The sequence below is a fragment of the Cyprinodon variegatus genome, unplaced genomic scaffold, assembly GCF_000732505.1.
Source record: "Cyprinodon variegatus isolate N-32 unplaced genomic scaffold, C_variegatus-1.0 Scaffold131, whole genome shotgun sequence".
Taxonomy (NCBI): Eukaryota; Metazoa; Chordata; class Actinopteri; order Cyprinodontiformes; family Cyprinodontidae; genus Cyprinodon; species Cyprinodon variegatus.
In genome coordinates, this window is record NW_015150584.1 from 1,112,169 (window position 1) to 1,134,424 (window position 22,256).

Sequence of the window (22,256 nt, forward strand, 5' to 3'; positions counted from 1 at the left end):
TATATATATATATATATATATATATATATATATATATATATATACACATTCTCTTTTACTGGAAAAGAAAAATAGCTGAGATTTTTTTGTTACCATCCAAGATGGAGAAAATGAATCAAACTTTACCTGTTTACGGGTTTTATCTTCCATCTCAGATTAAAGGCTCTGCAAATTTCAGTCTGTGCGTGAGAGACATGATGCCCCTGGACGTGGCTGATCACTTCAGGGGTACAGTTAGCATTTGGGCATCAGTGACCAGCATTGATGGCAGCCGGCAAACCACATTTGATGATTCAACGGCGGTCCATAAACAACTGATTGACATCAAGTACTCTAAAGATACGCACAAACAGTTCAAGCCAGGTCTGCCTTACAAAGGGAAGGTGAGATTTTAAAGCGTGATGATTGGCACTATGGCTAAAATGATGTTAGTGTTGGACCCTGTTGGATTTTTCCCTCTCTCTTGTTCTCTCCTTATTTTAGATCGAGGTTACTTATCCAGATGGGAGCCCAGCTGATGGAGTGACAGTCCGTGTTAAGGCAGAGTTGACGCCCAAGGACAACATCTACACCAGTGAACTGGTTTCCAAGGATGGCAAAGTGTTGTTTGAAATCCCCTCCATCCCTATAGCTGCTCAGTATGTCTGGATTGAGGTCAGTTGCTTCCTATAAAAAGGACGAGTCATTGGGGGGGAAAAAATAGACATGTTTCTTTAATATTTTGTTATTTTTATTTAACAGACAGAAGTGATGTCTATTGATGGAAAGACAGTGGGAGACCAGTACTTGCCTAGCTACTTATCCATTAGCAGTTGGTACTCTCCAAGTAGGTGTCACATCCAGATCCAGAGTCCCAGCTCCCCTCTTAAGGTACGGTTTGCTTTATTTGTGTCTTTGACGGTTTATGTTGAATTCAGATTTTCTTTGGATTGGACCATTACAAATACACATTATTATCTGTGTTATTAATGCGGCAGTTCATTAGGATTTGATTTACCCTGTCTTCAAAGGTTGGCCAAGAGGCTGAAGTGGCTTTAAAATCTACCTGTCCCTGTAACTTCACTCTGCACTACGAGGTGGTTTCCAGGGGAAACATCGTCCTGTCAGGCAAAGAACCCGCCAACCTGACAGCATCACACAGAGGAAAAAGGGCCACGGTGACTTTTGATAAGAACGTTCATGCCACCCAGCTCCCTTCCTCTGCTTCTGGTAGTCTTTGTTTATGTTCTAAATTTGAAAGCTGCACTTATCTAATTTCTTAAATTAAAAGAAAAAAGATATATAAAAAAGGTTTTTGACTGATTCATCACAATAGGCTCACTTTTCTGTCACTGTCATATGTTGCAGGGGGTTTGTCCCAGGATGAGATGGAAACCTGTATGTCTTATCTTCGTTTTCCTGTTAGTCACACCATGGCGCCTCTCAGCCGTCTGCTGGTGTACTACGTCAGGGAAAACGGCGAGGGCGTAACAGACAGTCTGCAAATCTCTGTTTTGCCGGAGTTTGAGAACAAGGTCTGCTAGTATTATTGTTTGTACTGTGATATTATTGTTTGCCCAGTAAAAGTATTGTTGGTGTATGAATCATACATACTGAACCATTTTAGTTTGATCCTTTTACAAACCAGGACATAATGAAATAATCCACTCTATACAGGGTGAAATGTATAAAGGTTAAGTTGATAAAAAAAGATGCACCAGATTTTATAGTAGCAATACTTTAAAGAAGCCTTGCTTTGCATGCAATTATTAGTATCTCACATAGATATGAAGGAGCTTTGTCCCTTTTATGTTTGGTTTGAAAAAAAGCAAAGCTTTAGCTGTCAGATGGTCTCATATTTGGCTCTTGAGCATTTTGGTATACAGGCTGTCCAGATCATTTATTAGAGCAAGCCCAAAATCATCAACCCTCCACCCCTGTGTTTGACAGTTGGCATGAAGTGTTTGCGGTTATGTTCCGGTTTTGGCATGTTCCTTTCAAAATCTAACCCTTACTGATTTGCTCATTTTAAACCTCCTACCAGCAGCTTCCAAAACTAAGTGTGGCCTGTCGAATTGGAAATGGAGATTCTTTTACATCCACCTTATGGAAGATGTATTGGTAGCTGGCCTAAGGGTTTACAACCTGGCAATAATTTTGATCCTACTAGAATAATAATCTTCAAACTCTTTAGAAATTACATCTTCACAGACTAATTGGCAGGAGATTTTGCAATTTTTTAAATAATTGCTGGTGTTTTCTGCCATGCGTCACTGTAACACACACCCCTATGCTCAACATCGGCAAACTGCTGACACTCCTATTCTTGATAAAGTTGGTAGCAATGGCAATAATCAATTTGAACCAAAATCTATTGAACCAGGTACTTTTGACTGTATAATGTTGGTATTAACTAGCTTGTGGTTTGTATACATTATTTTTTTCAATTTTGGAATTTGTTTTTGTTAAGGACATTGTGCTGATGAAGGATTTCAACCATTTTTAAACTCTAATTTACAGAGGGTATATTTTGGTTTTACAATAACGGTAAACATAATAATCAGTGTGTTGGAAGATTCTGCTATAAAGAATGCAGGGGGATTTGTACAGTATTTAGCAAATGGTAAAAAAATGGGTGGAGTGAGTGTATACATTTTGGACTGGAGCCTAAATATCCATGCATCAGCCATTACACCAGTGTAATGTCAGTAAACAAACAGCTGCGTTGACCTAATGGCGCTTCCCAGTTCCTGCTTGAGTTAGGTGGAGTTAACTCCCTGAAGTATTTACAGCTCTCTGGTATGCCCTTACAACACTGCGTGGGTGGATGGGTGGTTGTTTGTGTATATTTGCGTGTGTTAGTATGCTGGAGGAGGGGGGTCACATGGATATGATGAGAAGACAACCGTGCAGGCCACAAGCAGATAAGTAAGGTCATGACATGAGTGGATGACAGGTGCCGATGGTAAATAGAGGGAAGCAGCTAAGAGATTAACAAGGCTAATTTGTGACTATGTGTGGGTGGGAAAATAGTGTTGATGTGTGAAAGTTTATGGCTGACCCTCTCCAGCCCGCCCTCCGTAAATTCCTGGCTTTTCCACTCCATGCTATGTTACGTCTAATTATATCTTCCTCCCTAAAATGTAATTACTGGTTCATTACTGATATATAGGCTAAAGAAAAAAATTGGATCAAAAGTTTTGAATGTAGTTTTGTTTTTACAATTGTTGGATTTTTATTTCTTGTTTTGCATAAGTCAGTTGTAGGTTCTTTGCTGTTTGTGTTGCAGCTCTCTGTTTCTTTTTCATCCAATGAGTCCATACCGGGAGATCCAGTGAGCCTGCACGTTCGGGGTGAGAGGGGCTCTTGCATTTGTTTGGCCACTGTGGATAAAAGTCTTTACTTGTTAAAGCCCAACTTCCAGCTTAGTCCCAACAAGGTCAGTTATTTTATGATTATTGTTCTAAATCTTTGTTATACTTTAACTTCATGTATACTTTGGAGTATCAGTGAAAACCTTATAACCTGAGTTGTATTTAAATATGCAAAAAATGTTTTCTATTCGCAGGTGTTCAAAGAGATGGCTGATTTCGATGTTTCAGACGTATTTGGTGTTGGTAAGGATGATGGACACATGTGGTGGCCTGGACTGTCCTCAAAGAGACGAAGACGTTCATCTGTGTTCCCCTGGCACTGGGACATCACTAAAGATGCACGCTTTGCTTTTACAGTAAGAACGCTGAGATGAAGTGCCCACAACAATGTTAAAAACTAAAAAGCTAGACTATATGATTTTCAAGTGTTTATTCTCCGGTTTTTAATAACAGGAAACAGGGCTGGTAGTGATGACAGATATGGTGAGCTTAAACCACCGGCAGAGCGGAGGGATGTACACTGATGAAGCTGTTCCAGCTTTTCAGCCACACACATCGACTGTAGTGACTGCGATTCATCCCCGACCCACAATAAGGTAGAACATGGTTTTGAGATTGTTGAACTGCCCTGGCGCTGTTTCCCTTGCAGACTTAGCCGAGCTTCTACTGCACTTTGCTCTCCTCTTGAGCTGCCTTGTCTCCTTGCTCTTTCATGTTGTCTGCCCAGGGAAATCCTCTGATCTATCGCTGTGGTTCCTTAGTTCCAGAGGGGGCACGGCTGGTCCATCGTCCTGGTTATGGTGCTCTCTCTCCCGTTCTCACACTATTTCCTCGCAGCTTCTGTCTGAGCTCAGAATGTTTCTGTCTGAGCTCAGAATGTTTCGCCTCACCTCTGTTATCTGAGTGATTCTTCCCCTCTATTCTTGGCACTCTGACCAAAACAAATATGAACCAAGCATAGGAGAAAGATGCATGTCTACTCGGAGAAAAACTCATCAACAGCACAAAGCTAAAGTTGATGGTCTTCAAAAGGATTGGCAGGTTGCCAATCGTGGTCAATTTTCAAGCACTGCTTATTAAGTGGTGCAAGTCTAATTTAACAGAAATATTTTTTTACCTTGATATTTCCCTGTAGGCATTTGGTGGTTTCCCTTTTTCTTGGTGTTTTGATATGAGGCTCTTGGGAAAATACACTAGAACTAGTTGCTGTAGATCAGCTTATTTGATTAATATCAGTGGTTCGTCACCAACCTTTTACTATGAGGCATTATGGGACGGTCGGGCTCGATCAGGCTCGATTAAGTAGCTGTGATCACAACCCTTTGGCTTTCTAGTAGTGCTGCGATACTGCTGGCAGATGACACAACGTCTGTTTATGTCTGCTCATCTCGCCAGTGCTGAAATTCTATTTAGTCTCAGAAAGAGCTATCAGCATTATCAGGACAGGGACTGGATGTTTATCTATATTTTATGATGATCAAAGGATTTTCAGTCTTTTTGTATTGGCATAGAACATGACTATGCCCCTTTAAAGCAGTTATGTAATTTTGAATAACTGTTCTGCCTGAATTATGTTAATGTGGCAGAGTTTGAATAGACTGTTTTGCACCAAAATTGCTTAAGTGGTTGCCTATCTCTCACTTACCCTTCTTACCAGGTTAAGCACCCATGAGCTAAAGAAAGCAATGAGAACAGAGGACTGCAAAACCACTGAAAATAAACTGTTATCATGAATTTCACTTTAAAATTTGTATGAATCAATTTGTTGTAGGACTGAAAAGCGGAGACGGACGTTTTTCCCCGAAACTTGGGTGTGGCGCTGCTTTAATGTCAGGTATGTCAATCTTTTAACTGTAAACATCTGAAAGTGTTTGTTCATTGTAATTATAGCTATGTCTTAACAAAGACAAACACTGAGAATAAAAGGCACTGCTAATGAGACACAGCAGAAACAAGAAAAAGGTACAACTGCAAAGATAATTTTAGAAATGTGCATTCATCAAGGGCATGATATTTAAGCTTTAAAGAAATCCTTTACACCTATTAAATGTATGCAAGAACATGCATTTCTCCTCGTGCACGCACTGTTTAAAAGTAGGTGCTTGCATCACCTTTACAAGCTTACTTTCCAAAAGAAAACTTTAAATTTTTCCATATGTCAGACACACCACTGGTAAGTAAAAATAGGGAAGAGCACGTAGGATGGCCTTATGTAAACGTATCCCCAGAATGATTAGGAGGACCACTTATTTTGATGATCCACCCGGTAAAAGAACATCTTCCACTATACCTTAAAGTTTAATGAATTTGTTTTCTGGTATAGACCAAGTTTTAGGTAATATTTGTGAATTCTCAGTATTGTTCATGTCAAATGTCAGTGAATGCCATTTCAGAAGCTAAGAGTTAGACTGATTTTTTTTTTTTTAACTATTGTTTTTATTTGTTATTGTCAGGAAGACTGTAGAGATGTTGATTGGAGGTGAAGTTGAAGAAGAATTTAGCTACTTTCTTCAATATTCCACCTATTTAATGCTGTGTTCTGCATGCTGCACAACAGCCTCACGGCATGATGCCGCCACTACCATGCTGTATAAACGGAGCACTGTTCTTCGGTTTTAAAGTCCAACCTTGAGTCCCTTAACAAACTTTTTGTTCTTGAAATTATAGCTTTGAATTTGGAGAATTAGGTGGTTGTCTTTTATTTAAATTTCTTTGATCCACATGCGGCGAAGAATATTTTCCACACAGCCGCACAGTGATATTAACACCACCTGCTTGACAATTTGTACAGTGTTTAGCATTTTAGAGCCATACCTGGACTCTTCTTCATATGCTTGTTATCATTGTGGCCAAATTGCTCAATCTTTGTTTTTGTTTTTTTTCTGAATATGCATTTGGCTTCTCTTATTTAGAGGGACCTATCAGTGTGGAATCTGATTTTGCTAAAAGGGTTTCTTTTACAGTCAGTACTCGCTCTACAGTATAAATCTCGTATAAGCCTCGTTCTGTATAGTTACATTGACCCATCTCCTAAATTGTATATGAGCAAAACCATATTCTTTTCCATGTGATACAATCCAGCACTATATCCTGAGGAGTATTTTCCTTATTTTTAGAGAAACTTCTTAAGTTGACTAAGCTCTGCACGGCCCTTTTTTATTTTGTATTCAGCTACAGAAAATTTCTAATATATCTTATGAAAAAATGGCCAATGGATTTCCACAGCTTTAAAGTGAACCGCATTCCTCTCTTATTTCCTGTAAACTTCAATCCTCCAAAAATGTTTTTTTGTTTTTTGGATTCTTGCCAATTTTGATCAAAAGCGGGAGTGTGATGCAGCCTTTTGAAGTTAAATATGTCATTGGGTTTCGCCAAGACCAACATGAAATACATGCTGCCAGGAATTACCTCAGGTTATTCCAGTCAGAGGAACAGATTAGGTCAACATCCAAGTGTCCCTCACAACCATGCGATTTGAAATGTTTGCTGTAGTTACATTAGTGGAGATGTTAGTGTTGACACAGGTGTTAGCAATGTAAAAATGTCCAATTAAATGCACTGTTATCAATCAAATGTGGCTTTTCATTGCCCGTGTTAACTGACTTCATTAATAATTTTAAAATGTTACAATTTCATGTTGTTGAACTGTTTCTCCTTGGGTCTTTTGCAGCTCTGAAACTGGGGAGGCTATCCTCCAGTTGGATGTCCCTGATTCAATCACCACATGGGTCACCGAAGCTGTCGGACTCTCCGAGAAGAAGGGTCTGGGTTTGGCAGAGAGGATAGAGCTTCGGACCTTTAAGCCCTTCTTCGTCGACTTCACGCTGCCTTACAGTTTAATCCGAGGGGAGCAGACCAAAGTACCTCTTACGGTCTACAACTACCTTCCCACTTGTTCTGAGGTAAAGATTGATGGTTCTTAATTAGACACTTTTGCACAGCGCACGATGCTGATTGGCTTTCACATGATGCAACTAGAATTATGCCAATAAATCTTTTTTTAGGTAGGTAAAAGCAGAGTGGATCATCCTCCATTTATGAATTTTTTCCTTAACGGCTCATTCGTCTAGTTTTTCCAAACAGGGAACTCAGAAAATATGTATGATAAGAACCTGAACTGTGCCATTAGGTCCACCACACCTCAACATCAACTGCTTTTAATTAGAAAGTAAGAGATCCCGAAGTAGTTAAAAGTATCGAATAGTAAACGATTCACTTAAAAAAAGTTAGTGTGTCTTCTCTGTGGTACTCTTTACTCCCAGTCAAAAGTAGCTCCATCGAAGATTTCAACTTATAAAAAAATAAATTATTATTTCAAGTTATTATTATGTAATTTTTTTTCTAATGTTTTATACCAAAAAGCATGTACACACCGTGTGCATGCAAAGTGGACCTTTAATGTATTTCAACATTTATGAAAATCTCTAGATAGTTGGAATGCACTTATACACAACAAAGAAATATTTTATTGAAATATCAACTTTAGAAATCAGGTTAGAAAATGGCTGTTATTGTTTCAATTGCATGTCAAAGAGAGGAGGTAAAAGCTACTACTATAAAAAGTAGCACTGGTAGAAAAAAAATTAAATCAGTTGCTGGCTGTATATTTAGAAATAACATTTGCCTTTTTAATATAAAAAAGCTATTTCATATTAAATAGGCAGGAAACTGATGCTCTAATCAGAAGAAAGGCAGATACAGCTCCTGCATAAGGGGATGCACAATTAAAAAAATCTATCTATTAATCTACTAATCTATTATTAAACCAACTAAATTAGATTTCAGAGAAATTACTCAACATTTTAATTGCTCCCTTATCAAGTCTTCCTTGATAAAAGGAAAGTAAAATAAGAAAACAAGCACAAAAACCAACAAACTGATGAGCTCCATTCCATAGCAGATAAATATTTCAGAAGAGGTATTTGAAATTCCTTAGGATTTTAAAATGCCAAGATGTGATTTTGGCTCCAAAATAGTTTGTAGCTCTCCCTTTGAAGAGCTGTTCAAGCTCCTTCCTGGCCTTAAATGGGTCCATCCTGCGCTCCATTCACATGACATCATGATTTGTGCAGATGAGCCTGTTAAATGATCTGTGCGTGTGCTGCCCTGATGTCATGTTTGGTGGATATACAAACCAGAATCACCCTTCTTTGATGTCCACCCCTGCAACATGTGATTCCTATATTTGCTTCTCAGTTATTTATGACTCGTGGCATGCAGATAAAGAACGGTTAAAAGACCCTGTTTGCTTTACCACACCCTGTGAAAACTGGACGACAAGCACCCTTAAATCCTTCAGGAAGGCTGAGAGGCCTTAAGTCAAGCAGCATGAAAATGGGCTTGACTTAATGTGATTTAAAAAAAAACAAAAACTTGATGCTTTGGGGAAACACGCAATATGGGGGAGATCAAACTAAGATGATATCATTTTTTGCCATAAGAGGTCAAGTAGTGCTTATTTGTCTTTTTCTCTCTTAGGTACATGTAAAAGTGTCAGTCCCAAAAGGCATCAAATTTATTGGCCATCCTGGAAAGCACCATCTTACCAGAAAGAAATGTGTGGCTCCTGGAGAGGCTATTCCAATATCTATTGTGTTGTCTTTCACTGAACTGGGATCTGCAAACATCACAGGTACTCCCAGCCGTGCAATGGAAATATATCTGGTAGACTCTTGTAAAGTTTGTGATAATTAAATGTGTGTACTATATCAAAGATGCATATAGTTACTTGATAAGGTCAGATTAACTTTTCCATACTGAAAATATCCATACTTTCTTGCAGTATTAAGTAAGCTCTTAGTTCTTGACAGACGTTGGCACAGCATCAGATCGACATTTCTGATCATGTAAATCAGATTATTCACGATTACATATCATAATCAGCTTATCAACAGGTGCCCAAAGTGTGAGTACCGATAAAAAAGGCAGCCTTTGACTAAGGACTGTGGGCCAAGGGGCTGCGCTGTGTGTGATCCGGTCACCCACACAGGTTACAAGCAGCCCCCTCCTGAGCGCATGTGAAAACAAAGTCAACCGGCAGTGAGGGAGAGTAACCAGAGCTGCACTATGACACTCAGTGGCATGTTGATGAGTTTTCAGGTCACAAGCAGTCAATGGGCCCCCCATGGGCCCACTCATAGTTCCCCTGTCTCCTGTGTTTCCTTTTCGCTACACACATACAAAGAAGCTCTGCCTGGCACTGTGCCACATGCCAATGTCCTCAACATGAAGAGAACTGGGTGTCCATCTGCAGAAATGTTTGACCCTACTACTCTCCCCAGATAATTAGGGATATGGCCTGTTCTGTGTATTGTTGTATTTGTTTTGGCTTCTGAAATCATTTCTCAGGTGTTGTATGTCTTTGTAGTTTAGATTAAGTATGACATGTGCATTTGAAGAGAGAATGTCATGCCTGTGCTGTGTAGTCAAAGTGAGACAGTCTCAGCTGCTCTTAAATGGTGCTTATTTAAGGCCGGCATCAATCCTTATTGGACAACTTTAATACCTCAAACTAGGACCTACAGTTCACCAAATTGCTGTTCACATGGATTACTAACAGCCAAGAGTAGTAATTATGCAGGACAAGAGGATGGTCCCAGCTAGCATATACTGTGTTTACAGAACTGTCTTGTTAAAGGTAAAAGAACAAACCTTTTTTTGTTATCAGAGACCAAGTCAAAATAAAATAAATCCTGAAAAAGAAGTCTACAGCCCTTTAGGATCCTGATTCATTCCCAAAAAAGCAGCATAAGCTAAGTGGTCCATACCCTTCATGAAGACCATCATGTGAGGTTAAGGAACAACTTAATCTACAGCTGTAGAGCATTATCGGGTATGGACAGCAAATCACTGGCCTTGACAGTCCCATGGTCCAAAAGAAGTATCTTTGTGAGGATTCTCGTCAGCTGTTCAGGGGTGCTGTTGAAAATAACACCAATCCAGGCACTAAAACCTAAGGCGACTAGCACAGAAGTACAGGGTCCTACCTGTTTATTACACTCCAAGGAGACCATTACCTCTAAATGAGGGCAAGCCATCCCCCATCATATGACAGTTTGCCAGTTTCCCTACCTCACCATTGGAGTTAATCTAATTGTTGTACTTAAGTTTCATGAAACTGCCTTGGTCTCAGATTCAATAACAGGAGTCATTTTGTCTCCGAAGAAAACATTACTAAAAGATGTCTACACTATGTTCCTATAAAAACAGACAGTGCAGGAAATGGGAAGTTCTTTCCTGTTAAACATATGGGTATGGCATTCTTAGAACTCTTGAATTATTCAACCCACTGGACATCAGTGGAGAGTTTAAAACCAGAGATATTGGCAGTATCAGAGGAACAGTTCTCAAATCAGCATTGCCTATTATATTGCTCCATTTAGGCCAAACACGTTTTGATCACCAAAAAGTTGTCCCAATGCTTCAACTGGACGTTTGTGCACATTAAAGACAGACGCCAATGCTGTTGACATGCGTCAAGCAAAGTGTGCCTCAGGCCTGCGTTAGAAAAAGCTATCCTGTTGTTTTCCCTTGTCAGTATGGATCATATTCTTTGATACAAAGGGGCTTACAATGTAGTTCACCATAAAGTTCTTTAGGTTTAGGTATGACTCCTGTGTAGTTATGTTGACTAGACAGAAGACTGGTAAGGAAAGTCTACAACCGTACCCCCTTGGATCACAATATATGATGAATCACAGAATACTGTGTAATGAGTCTCTTGTACAGTGGCATATGTAATACAGAGAGTGGCTTGGCTTTATTTGCTGTAATAACTGAGAAAAAGTAGATGTTTTAAAGCAAGAAAGTACACCTTAAAATGTCATCTGTGCAGCCAAATCATCAGCATTGTGGTTGCCACTCCTAATATATTGTTTTAGTCGTTCTGAGTGTCAGGACCCTGCATAAGGGTGGTTACCACTGCCAGGTTTACTAAGTGAGAGCCGCCTCATTGTGGACTATTGCTAGGGGATTTTGCTTTATTTTTTGTAGCGGCTGGAAGTTACTGTGTTTTTTAGGTATTTGGATAAACACTGCTGGTACAAGAATATAAAACTGAATATATTTGATTGCATCGAATGATTATGACTAGAAGTACACAGACAAATAAAAGGTGATGCAACACTCCACATGGCCCCCCACCTCTATGAATGATGAATCTGACATTGCTTTACAGCACACCCCAAACACTCCTCTGGGAGACTCCACTGACTCCACAGGTGTACTAAAATAATCTAACCAGACACAAGAAAATGTATTGTTGCCATGAGTTTTTCCCAAAACCGAAACAAGGTCTATAGTTGTCTGTTATAATTTCTGACTGTCCTTTATTGCTTTTTCCCCCCCTGTCAGTCATTCATAGTTGGATAATCCAAGTCCGGAAAGTAAAAAGCCTGTATAGAAACTGAGTCCATTTACATTTCCAGATCCACACTACAAACTTGAGGGCTAATCAGCTGTTTAATAGAACAGGATCAAGGAAAACTAGGCATGTTTATTACCCTCTGACCTGGATCATCCGCCTATGCTATCTTTGTACCTTTGCCCTCTTCTTGCCTAATAGATCACAAAAATATTTGTATGTGAGTTTGAATGGGACTTTTACATGGGATAGATGTATATCCAAAAACTGCACCCTCAGTCTGCTTTAGGTCTGAGATATTGCATTACAGGTACTGAGTATTTACGTTTGCATGTCATCCCAGTATAGTCCATGTTTCAATAATCATGGACGCAATTCTGGCTGCAGTTGGCTAATGGATCAGCTTTGTGCACCCTGTCAGGTTTGCATGTGTTTTTATACACCCCATTTTTTTCTTTTGTAAATCATGGTCTTAATGTGTCTGGAAACATTAATAAAAAGTTTCCTAAATTAGCTTCCCTTATTTTAGTGGTTGGTTTCTACTTTTTGCTGGGCAGTCTCTTTGATGGTTCATTGCCGAGTTTCATTTTTTACTTTGAAACTATGAATGTCTGCTGTAAAGTTCTTTTGATCCTAGGAAGCTCATTGACTTAATATCATTTTTTAACTTTATTTTTACAATTTTTTTTTTTGTTATTTGTTTATTTTCTTAACTCACTGTCCCTTATTCTGTTATTTTTATAGACTTTCCTAAGGTCCACATTTGGGTGACGACTTTTGTTATAACCTTTGGCTGCTGCTGTAACATCACAATTTCCCCCATTGTGGGACAATAAAGGGAATTTCTATTCTATTCTATTCTTTTCTATTTCTATTTGCCTGGGTTATACTCTACTTTTGGTTAGGATAGTTTGCTTATATAGGCACTTTCTATTCACTTGGAGTCTCTGGTATTCTAAAATTATAATTTTGTGTAAACAAAAGTGGCTGAATTGTAGCAGTTAAAGTGCATTTCTGGAACGGGTGCAAAAAAAAAAGTTCTCTCTCTGTTTGTTTGAAAGAAAATATTTTAGGATGATTACAATAGACATGTTTCGAGTAAATTGATAAAATCAGAAAACATTTGGGGTTGACTTTTTTTAATTATGATCGTCTTTTTGCACCGTCCCAAAAGCCCGAGCAATTGCCTACAGTTCATCAAGTTGCTGTTCAGATGGAGGAGTGACAGGCAAGACTAGTAATCATGCAGATGAAAAGAGAATCCCCACTGGTCTAGACTACGTTCGCAGGACTGTTCTGGTCGAGGTAACAGAGGAAACTTTAGTTTTAAAATGTTATTGTCAATTAATTCTATGTATATCTAAATTTTAATTGTAAACTGTATGTCTTTCTTTTTCTTTGACTAATAATCTGCTTGTAGCCGGAAGGGCTATCAAGAGAGTACACCTACAGTGTTTTCTTCTGTCCAAATGGTAAGAGCAAATATGATTCAATTATCATTACTAAGAAAAAAAATGTTCAAGGAATAAATGCATGATAGTTCCTCTAAAAATATTAATTATTTTCTTGAAATATAATTATTAAGAATTCAAAATGCATGTTCAAAGTTCTCTAAGGTAAAAATCTGTTTTGTATTTTGACTTGTAGAGAGAATTCACATTTCAACCCCTAATAAGTACGAGTATCAGTATGTCAAAAAGCCATCCAAGATGAAGCAGTTTGATGTGGCTGTGAAGACCCACAATGATGCCCACATTGCCCTCTCTGCCAGTCCACATGACAGTGCAGAGATGCTTGAGATTGTACTTGGTGGGAAGCAGAATACACGCTCCTGGATATCTTTAGGAAAAATGGGGGACCCCCTGGTCAGCGTTTCCACACCAGGGCTGCTGTCCTGGAATGAGTTCCGAAGTTTTTGGATCAGTTGGAAAGGAGGTGTGGTAAAGGTAGGAGAAGCAATATGTCTTTATATTATTTATGGAGAAATGAGAACAATGTGGTGTGACACCATAAATGTTTGTCTGGTAATAACAATATATGGTTCTTTTTCCCTAGCTCCGATATTAGCTTGTCATTCAGCAAAGGTCCTAATTAAAATTCTTCCATATTTATCTTCTTTGAAAATAGCATAATTTTAGGGTGCAATTACTGTTGCATGTGTTTTGGTTCTATAGGATAATGAAATTACATTTTGTGATTTATAGCCTTCCTTATGCTATCAAATATCTATGTTACTCCTAGTGGTATCACCGAAGGTTTGTAATAATCCCTTTAATTATCATTTGTAATCAGGATTATTCTTAAGCAGATCTCTTGTACTGTAAAGTCTTTTTGACTGATAAGAAGTTTTGCTAAATACTCAAAGCAGTATCAATAAATGTTTTACTTTAATTTTACTGCATTGTTTCATCTCTAGGTGGGGCATGGTTTGCATTCATCCAACGAATCTATCATTTTAGAGTGGGCAGGCCAGTTCCCAGGACAGGTTTGACTTTTTTTGGGGATTATTTTGAAATTGTTGTTATTTTGTGCTTGTGGAAATTCTCAAATATGTTTATGTTTTTTTTTATTCCTTCTACTGTAGGTGCAACACATTGGGTTCTCAACTGGGTGGGGCTCTGTAGGAGAGTTTAAAATCTGGAGGAAGGAAGACTCTGATGACGACCACAATGAGGCCTTCACTCTTGGTGTGCCGAGCAATATGGTGCCTGGATCGGAAAGGGCCACTGCATATATGATCGGTATGTTAGTTAATAGTTGGAGGCCTTTCAAAAGTATTCACACACCTAAAAAAATGGTCACAATTTTACTGTTTTTTGTTAGGATTGCATTGCTTAAATTGAGAGCTTCCTTCCACATGTGGATGGTAAAGGGCTTTTAAACATTCTCAGAAATCCAGACATTTAAATTCAGCCACATGTCTAGGTTGTTTTGTTTTTTTATTTAAGGGTTTCAGACAGTATGGCGGCCTGAATGGAAATTACCTCGACAGTTTTTGAATAATTTTTAAAACATTGTTTAATTTCTATTTCACCTATGTGATGCACTGGTTTGTAAGTCTCAGCACGCACAAAACACACCCCAAAAACATGGGCTGTGAATACTTTTGCAAGGGGCATTGCTTATTACAATATCTTGGGACCTCTTAATTATACTGGTTCTGAAATACGGCTCTTTTCCTATTGTAAGAAACAACAACCTATTTGTATGCATGTCTGTATTCCTATAACAGGGGATGTAATGGGACCAACTCTAAACAACCTGGATAAGCTGCTGAGGCTACCCTTTGGGTGTGGAGAGCAGAACATGATTCACTTTGCACCAAATGTCTTTGTTCTGAAATACCTTCAGAAGACCGGGCAGCTGAGTCCAGAGGTTGAAACTGAAGCCACCGACTATCTGATTCAAGGTAAAGAACAGGGGGCAAGGCTTCAACTGTTAGACTGTATTTTTATAGCAAAACAGCAATTTTAGCTCCCTTTTACACTTTTCAAATACTTTTTTAAATCAGGCTGGTAAGAACCTCTTTAAAACTACGAAACAAAAAATTTATTTACAGGTAATTTTTACAGGTAAGTAAGTCGTTTTCCGTCCTACGCTGTGAGTTATTGCTAATTGAAAGGAATTGCAAGCTAGTTGTATATTACAGGTTTTTAAAAATGTGGAATATAGTGAAAAGGATCAGTATTTTTAGTAATAATTTTAAAAATGTGAAGCCTCTATATCAAGGTGCTTTTCTCTCTGCTTCAGCATACTTTAGTCAAAAATCAAGTCTTTTAATCATTTCATAGAGACACATTTCTAGGTGTCATTTCCTGTCATGACGTTGATTATTACAGTCACACTGTTGGCTCTGCTGTACCTTAATATCCGCAGCAGCAGAAGGCAAAGGGAAAAGCTTTAACTTCCCTCTATACCCTTCAACTCAATTGCCAAATGAAATAGAGACTTTAATTAAAAAAAAGATTTTAGACCGCTGAGCATAAAATTTCTTATTTTTTTACTTTAGTCTAGGTAAGATGCTTCTAACAACATCTGCAGTTCAAGATTACAAAAGGAATGCAATACTTCTAGTCTACATGTTGAAATTTTCTGTTCTTAATGGCTCTTGATGTTTCCACTATATCCTCTAGCCACTCTTTGTGAAGCTGCATCTAATGAATGGATATTGCTGATGCCCCATTGCCTCCCAAGCTTTTTTCCTTCCAGTCAATACTCTATAACTAGGATTGGGTACAACACTCTCTAGACAAGCAAGGATTTCTTGCGGCTTAACCTTCTTAGGGAGGATGCAAAGGACTCTTTCTGCAATACATCATTATCACAGTATCAGTGCAAGCTATTTCCTTATTACATAGCTCTGTTCGGAGTGCAGAAACACTTGGCAATTGTATTCTGAGAAACAAATATTTAGCCAGTCGGATAGTCCTGAGGTGTCAGAGGCTGACATCAGACATTGATGACTAATCAGCAGTTTGATTGTGTGTAACCTTCCTGTCCAAAATGAAAGACCTTTTATAGATGTTGAGTTATTTACTCTGGATTTTCAGGATTTGACACCATAAGTCAATATTCAACTTTTTCGCAATATTCTAAGACAAAGGATGTTGGATATTCATTTTCTGTAGGTGAGACTCATAATAAGAAATCAAAGTGTAATGTAGGTGTAATTAATAAAAAGTTCTACTAGATTTACTTTGAATTAGTCTTTTTTCCTGCTTCACAAAGGTAGGCAACAGCTTGACAAAGCCATGATGGCAACTATGTTACATCCAAGTAGTATGCAGTTGTTAATATATACACACACAAACCAATTTCAAACAGATGGTATTGATGTGGTATCGGTATCTGCCAATACTGCCTAGCCAGGTATCGAGTATCGGTATCAGGGCCAAAAAATGGCATCGGGGCAATACTAGTATTTATTCTCATTTTAATATTGTTGAGCAGCATGAAAGTCATTTTGGATTGCATTTCCTTCTTCTGTTTTAACCACAGTTCTTTACAGTAAATCTGCTTTCGGTTGTCATACAGGTTACCAGAGACAGCTGACCTATAAACGACAGGATGGATCCTATAGTGCATTTGGCGAGAGGGATTCCTCAGGCAGTATGTGGTGAGTGATTACACACTTCATAACATTTCAGGTATGTTTAACAGCAACAGAGCTGTTCAGCTTTTCCCAGGATACAGGTATCCCAGAAGATAGAAGAAATTTTAATACATTTATTTTTTTCAACTTGATGGAAATGGATATTCATGTATTGTTTTTCATGTAGAATTTATTATTCAGTAATTTTCCTTGTGTGAATGAAATAGTTTTCTATGTTGAAACAGCCAGTTAACTTTTTAGCAGAAATGTACCCCTGCAGGGTGAAGCTGCTGTGCTTCTAATTTAAGGTGTCGTTCTTATTGTGCATTCCTCCTGTTGATTTATGAGGTCAGGTGGGTACCGTGATGTTTAATAGAGCTGAGACTGTAAAACAGCAGGTTTTATAAATGACAGATGATTTAAAGAAAACATTATGATTGGCTCCCTGAGGCAAGTAGAATTTATTCTCACTTATGTGCATCAAATTTTACCCATGTGGTTTGACCCTGCAATCTCTAAATACCACAGTTGGAGTCAGTATCTTTGTGCCTTTACTTTATTAATGTTTGGAGAGTACATTTTATGATTTTTTTCCTAATGGCTCATTATGCTCTGTGTAATTGTGGAAGTTAAACTGTTGCGGTAGAATTTTATTATTCTTAATGAGAACAAGAGCATGTTAAGGATGTGACAAACAGTAGTTTGTGGTTTTCTTTTGTTGCTCGGGGCAACAACTGTGGTTTTGTGGGCACTACATGAATGGTGAAGTATGAGTAATTCTGCAACAGGCACTTTATAAATCAATCGGCAACACATTAACCTCCAAATGAAGCCGGGCTTTTGTAGTTGTTCCAGAGTTCCTGTGTGGAGCAGGCCTTAATTGTCCGCTGTAATGTTGTGTTAATGTGTCCCAACATTTAAAAAACATTTCACAAGGGAAATTGATGGAATATAGTAATTCAGAATAAATGACAGCAGCTGGTAGCAACTTCCATACCAGGGCTTTTAGAAGTTCACAAACTAATCCTAAAACTAAATGACTGGCAGTAGAAGAACTCTTAAAATAGAGGAAAGAGCTCTGTTTTGTTTTTGTATCATAATTGTAAGGATTATCTATCTATCTATCTATCTGTCTGTCTGTCTGTCTGTCTGTCTGTCTGTCTGTCTGTCTGAAAGATTTCACTTCGATGGTTGCTGTATTAGGGCTGTTCAGTGGTGCAGTGGGTAGCACTGTTGCCTTAAAGCAAGAGAGTTGCAGATTCGATTCCCGGCACAGGGTCTCTCTGCATGGAGTTTGCATGTTCTACCTGTGCATCGTGGGTTCTCTCCGGATACTCCGGATTCCTCCCACAGTCCAAAAACATGACTGGTCGGTTAATTGGCTTCTCTAAATTTTCCTTAGGTGTCAGTGTGTGGGAGAATGGTTGTTTGTCCTGTTTGTCTCTGTGTTGCAATGTGATTGGACTGGCGAGCTGTCCTGGGCGTACCGTCTCAAAAGTTTAACACCAAAAAAGGGGGCTATCTACTTTTGCTAAAATATTATTTCATGGCGTTTTGATAAAGGCACTCGAATGGATGTATTTTGAGGTAATGCCTCAAGGAACAGCTTTTTTTGGAAATCATGAGTGAATTTCAACTGCAATCAACTAAGATTTCACAAAGAGAATTAAGGACCTCACCCTGTTTTTTTTTTATCCCTGAATGCAATTTCCAAATGACAGAGGTGTACATAACCCAAGTACATTTAGTCTGTTACAGTATTCAAGTAAATCTTTTGAACATCTGTACTTTACTGTTTTTTTAAACTGAGACTTTAACTTTTATTTCGTTGCATTAGAAATATAAAAATTGTACTTTACTTCTTTACTTGAAGTCTGAGGCATGGTTACTTGTTGCAAATTAAAATATGACCATCATTTATCATTAAAGAATTTGTTTATGTGGAATTAACATATTAAATAGGAGAACTTTGCCCTTTTTGTCCACATTGGGCTGGTTGGTGGTGATAATGCAACACATTATTGTTTGCAAAAAATGTTTGCAGTATGTCTATTTAAAAACAAATACCATTTTCCTTTATTCCTCTAGGGGAAAGAGGAAGTTGTTTATAGTGCTACATTTCACCCTACTTATTGCCCCAAAAGCTGATAAACCCGAGTCACTGCTAAACTATTTTGCAACTTTGGAGGTAAAATCTAGATAAACTTCTTTTGTGTTGATTGACACAATGCACTTTAGTTTTCTTTTCTTTTTTTGAGTGGACAAAGATGTTTTTATTCTTAGAGAGCGCTCTTTTAGTTTTCTCAGGGAGACAGCAGAGTTGTGGATGCATGTCATTCTACACTATGGCTTTTGTGTTTCTATGGACAGCACAGTTTGAACATCATGTTTTTTTAGGGTTAAAGCAGGTTTTCAACAAATTCTACCTCAACTGTTTTTAGTGAAGTAAAGTGACTACATTTTTTGCTGCTTCTTGTTATGTAGTACAAATATACTTAGAACGTTTATCTTAGCAAATATTTTTAACAATTCTCTCAATTTTTCTTGAGTAGCTTTTTAGTAGTGACTTTTACTTTTACCAGGGTAAAAGATATTCTTATGTTAAGATATTTTTACTATTACTATTACTTTTTTTTTGTTATTTTGAGTAGTGTATTTATACATCGCTGCAGGAATATGAAATGTCCTTTTTGTCAAACAATTATATGCAAGTATAAAGCCACTATACTTTGTCATTATCCGCAGCAAGCCAAACCATGTACTGACAAGAAAGTCCACTAAAAGAGAAGAAAGTTTCTTAGAGAAACAAACTGGGAAAAAAAATTACTTTTGTGAAATACACTTTGACTCCTGTGGTCCTGAAAAGATTTATCTGTTTTACTATGATGACCTTTGATATATTTGGAGAAGCAAATCAGCAGCCATGATAATATTCATACTGTAAGGGTATTTTGCTGCAGGACTAAGTTTTGCACTTTACAAAATAGATCAAAATACTGATACTGTATGTCGAAAGATTGCTTTAAGTTAAAGTTCGGATACAAATTAGTCTTTCAAATGGAAAATGACATCAAGCAATGACAATGACATAAGGTTGCTAAATACCAACTGTTTACTCTACTGCTTAGTTCACAATCTGTTTGGTAAATCAAGTATTTCCAGAAATTGTCATCCAGAGAGAGTCTTGAAGGTTTTAAGTCCAAATTAGAACTTTCAAAATAAAAGCTCATCCAATTTGCCTTTATCATAAAGCCTCTTTTCAAAAGAGGGCAAAGCTGTAGAAGACCAATTTGCTAGTAGCAAAGAAGAAAATAGTAGAATAGAAAGGGGATGGGGAAAATCAGGTACTCAACCTGGGGGGTTAAGTAGTGGAAGTCAGCTTCCTTTGTGGTTCCTTCCTTTCCCAAACCACTTCGCATTTGCACTTTCCAGAACTTTTCCCTGAGGGTGGAATTTTAAAGCCTGAGCACCAGTGCTGTGGCATCAGTTTTGTCTCATGAGTGGAATAATCTACTTCCATTCAGGAAAGGTTTTATGTTTTGGTTTATGAGAGTACGTACCATTCTTTTTTCCTACTTATTCCCATGTTGCTATTTTCTCGGACTATGACCTCACTTATGGGCTGCGTTAGGAAAGTAATGTGTGATCTGTTTGTGTTTCCCTTCCTTTCCATCTCATTTGTCTTTCTTTGCTTAGTAAACAGCTTACCTCACCTAAAGCTAACCAACTCTGGTCAGGGTTGCTGTAATGGAAGACTTGCTGTCACATCAGTTATTGGCCAAAGAAAGCAGCTTCCACTCACGACCAGGAGGTCTGTTGTTTATGTGTATTCATGAGCTCGGTCATGTACCCACGACTGACCTTGGCTGTCCTTCACTGACTCTTCTCAACTGTAGCCCACTAAAACCGTGGCTCATAAACTTTCATTAGCACACCTGGGCTGACTTTAAGCCTAGGGTCGGTGTTTTTGTAAGTTCAGGGATGATTTTTTTTTTGTGTGCAAATATTTTACTCCGTATCATAAACTTTCCCTATTGTCTCATGTTAAGTTTCACATTCTCAAGAGCCCAGCTGTCGCATCCGGTTGCAGTGATCAAACTGTGCTGCGCCCATCTGCTGTTCTGCTCCCCTCGTCATTCCTTTTTTCTTTGTTCCTTTTCATCATATTATCTATACATTCCTTTCCTCTGATGACGAATTGAAAACGTGTGGCTTGTTAAAAACATTGCTAAATCCAGTTGTTGTCTTGCAAAGGGTGATACTTGATTACAGATGTTTATTTGGACATGCTTTAAAGTACCCTTAAGGGTTTTCATTTTTCTTCCTCCTACCTGAACTTTCAACCCCATCCATCTTTCCTCTAGGTTAACAGCGTTTGTTCTGAAGTCTTTTGCTCAGTCTCGGGGGTTTATCTTTATTGACCCTGAAGAGCTTCATGCAGCTAAGTCTTGGCTCATCAAACATCAGCGAGAGGATGGTTCCTTTCCTGCAATGGGACGCATTCTCAACAAAGACCTACAGGTAGGTCTATGTTTGATTGTGTTTAAAGCACTTTTGCCTTCTCTACCTGACCTGACTGGCCTGATGTGCTCTCTTCATCCTCTGACGTGGGGGCGGGCTCAGAGTTTGTCTGCCTGGCTGTGTGTTTCCTGGACGGGATCGCCTGTGGAGCTGCCTGACATTTGCCTTTTTGTATCTCTGCTTCTTTCTTTATGTCTGCTTCTGTCTCCTTGAACCCCAGTCGGCCTCAGCAGATGGCCGCTCACACTGAGCCTGTTTTCTGCTGGAGGTTTCTTCCTGTTAAAAGGGAAATTTTCCTCTCTACTGTCGCTACAAGGAAGCTTGGTGTGAGGGATTGCCTTCGAGTCAATGAGTCGATGCAATAAACTGGTTTCCCTGAGATAGAAAACTTTGAACCAATTTGACTGTATGAATGGTTGAATTGTATAGCTCCTAGAGATGATGTGTTTTGAATTGGCACTATAAAAATAAACTGAATTTAATTTAATTGAACAGCCATCTGGTAGTATTGTCCTACAAACCTTGGCTAGTCTCTGGCTTTGGACAGGGTGAGGTAACCTTGTGTCCTCTTGTTGAGCTGTCCATTTGGGTTGCCACTGATGTGTGCAACTTAGGCTCACTCCAAACAATGGGGCAACTTAGGTTTGAAGAAACAACAGCTTAAAGTCACCCAATGACAGGAGTCGCACTAACATGATTCATCAATGGTATGATTGAAGCTCCAGCCATCTGACTGCTCTAGCATAGCCTATGCTAACTGTTCCTGTTAATAAGGCACCAGATTCTCCTGACTTAGTGTAACAGAAGCTTAAATAAAGATACAAATAAGCTGTTTGGCAGGCTCTTATGGGCTCAACTCTGCTGCTTAAACCACAAATTCAGTTTCTTTACAAATGTGGCAAATTAACTAACTAAAGAAAAAAAACAT

General features: G+C 38.5%; 1 protein-coding gene across 1 annotated transcript in view; it reads left to right on the forward strand.

Annotated features, from left to right (window-relative positions):
* Window positions 1-22,256, forward strand: part of cpamd8 (C3 and PZP-like, alpha-2-macroglobulin domain containing 8) — a 53,723-nt gene that overhangs the window by 12,498 nt on the left and 18,969 nt on the right. Inside the window, exons 11-29 of the mRNA XM_015376188.1 lie at window positions 156-383; window positions 484-654; window positions 742-870; window positions 1,011-1,209; window positions 1,348-1,514; window positions 3,269-3,418; window positions 3,548-3,709; window positions 3,807-3,949; window positions 5,125-5,187; window positions 7,024-7,255; window positions 8,832-8,985; window positions 12,890-13,020; window positions 13,136-13,187; window positions 13,363-13,661; window positions 14,132-14,200; window positions 14,300-14,456; window positions 14,948-15,124; window positions 16,750-16,831; window positions 21,172-21,499. Coding sequence (XP_015231674.1) covers window positions 156-383; window positions 484-654; window positions 742-870; window positions 1,011-1,209; window positions 1,348-1,514; window positions 3,269-3,418; window positions 3,548-3,709; window positions 3,807-3,949; window positions 5,125-5,187; window positions 7,024-7,255; window positions 8,832-8,985; window positions 12,890-13,020; window positions 13,136-13,187; window positions 13,363-13,661; window positions 14,132-14,200; window positions 14,300-14,456; window positions 14,948-15,124; window positions 16,750-16,831; window positions 21,172-21,499 — 3,093 coding nt within the window. The remainder of the gene's footprint in view (window positions 1-155; window positions 384-483; window positions 655-741; window positions 871-1,010; window positions 1,210-1,347; window positions 1,515-3,268; window positions 3,419-3,547; window positions 3,710-3,806; window positions 3,950-5,124; window positions 5,188-7,023; window positions 7,256-8,831; window positions 8,986-12,889; window positions 13,021-13,135; window positions 13,188-13,362; window positions 13,662-14,131; window positions 14,201-14,299; window positions 14,457-14,947; window positions 15,125-16,749; window positions 16,832-21,171; window positions 21,500-22,256) is intronic.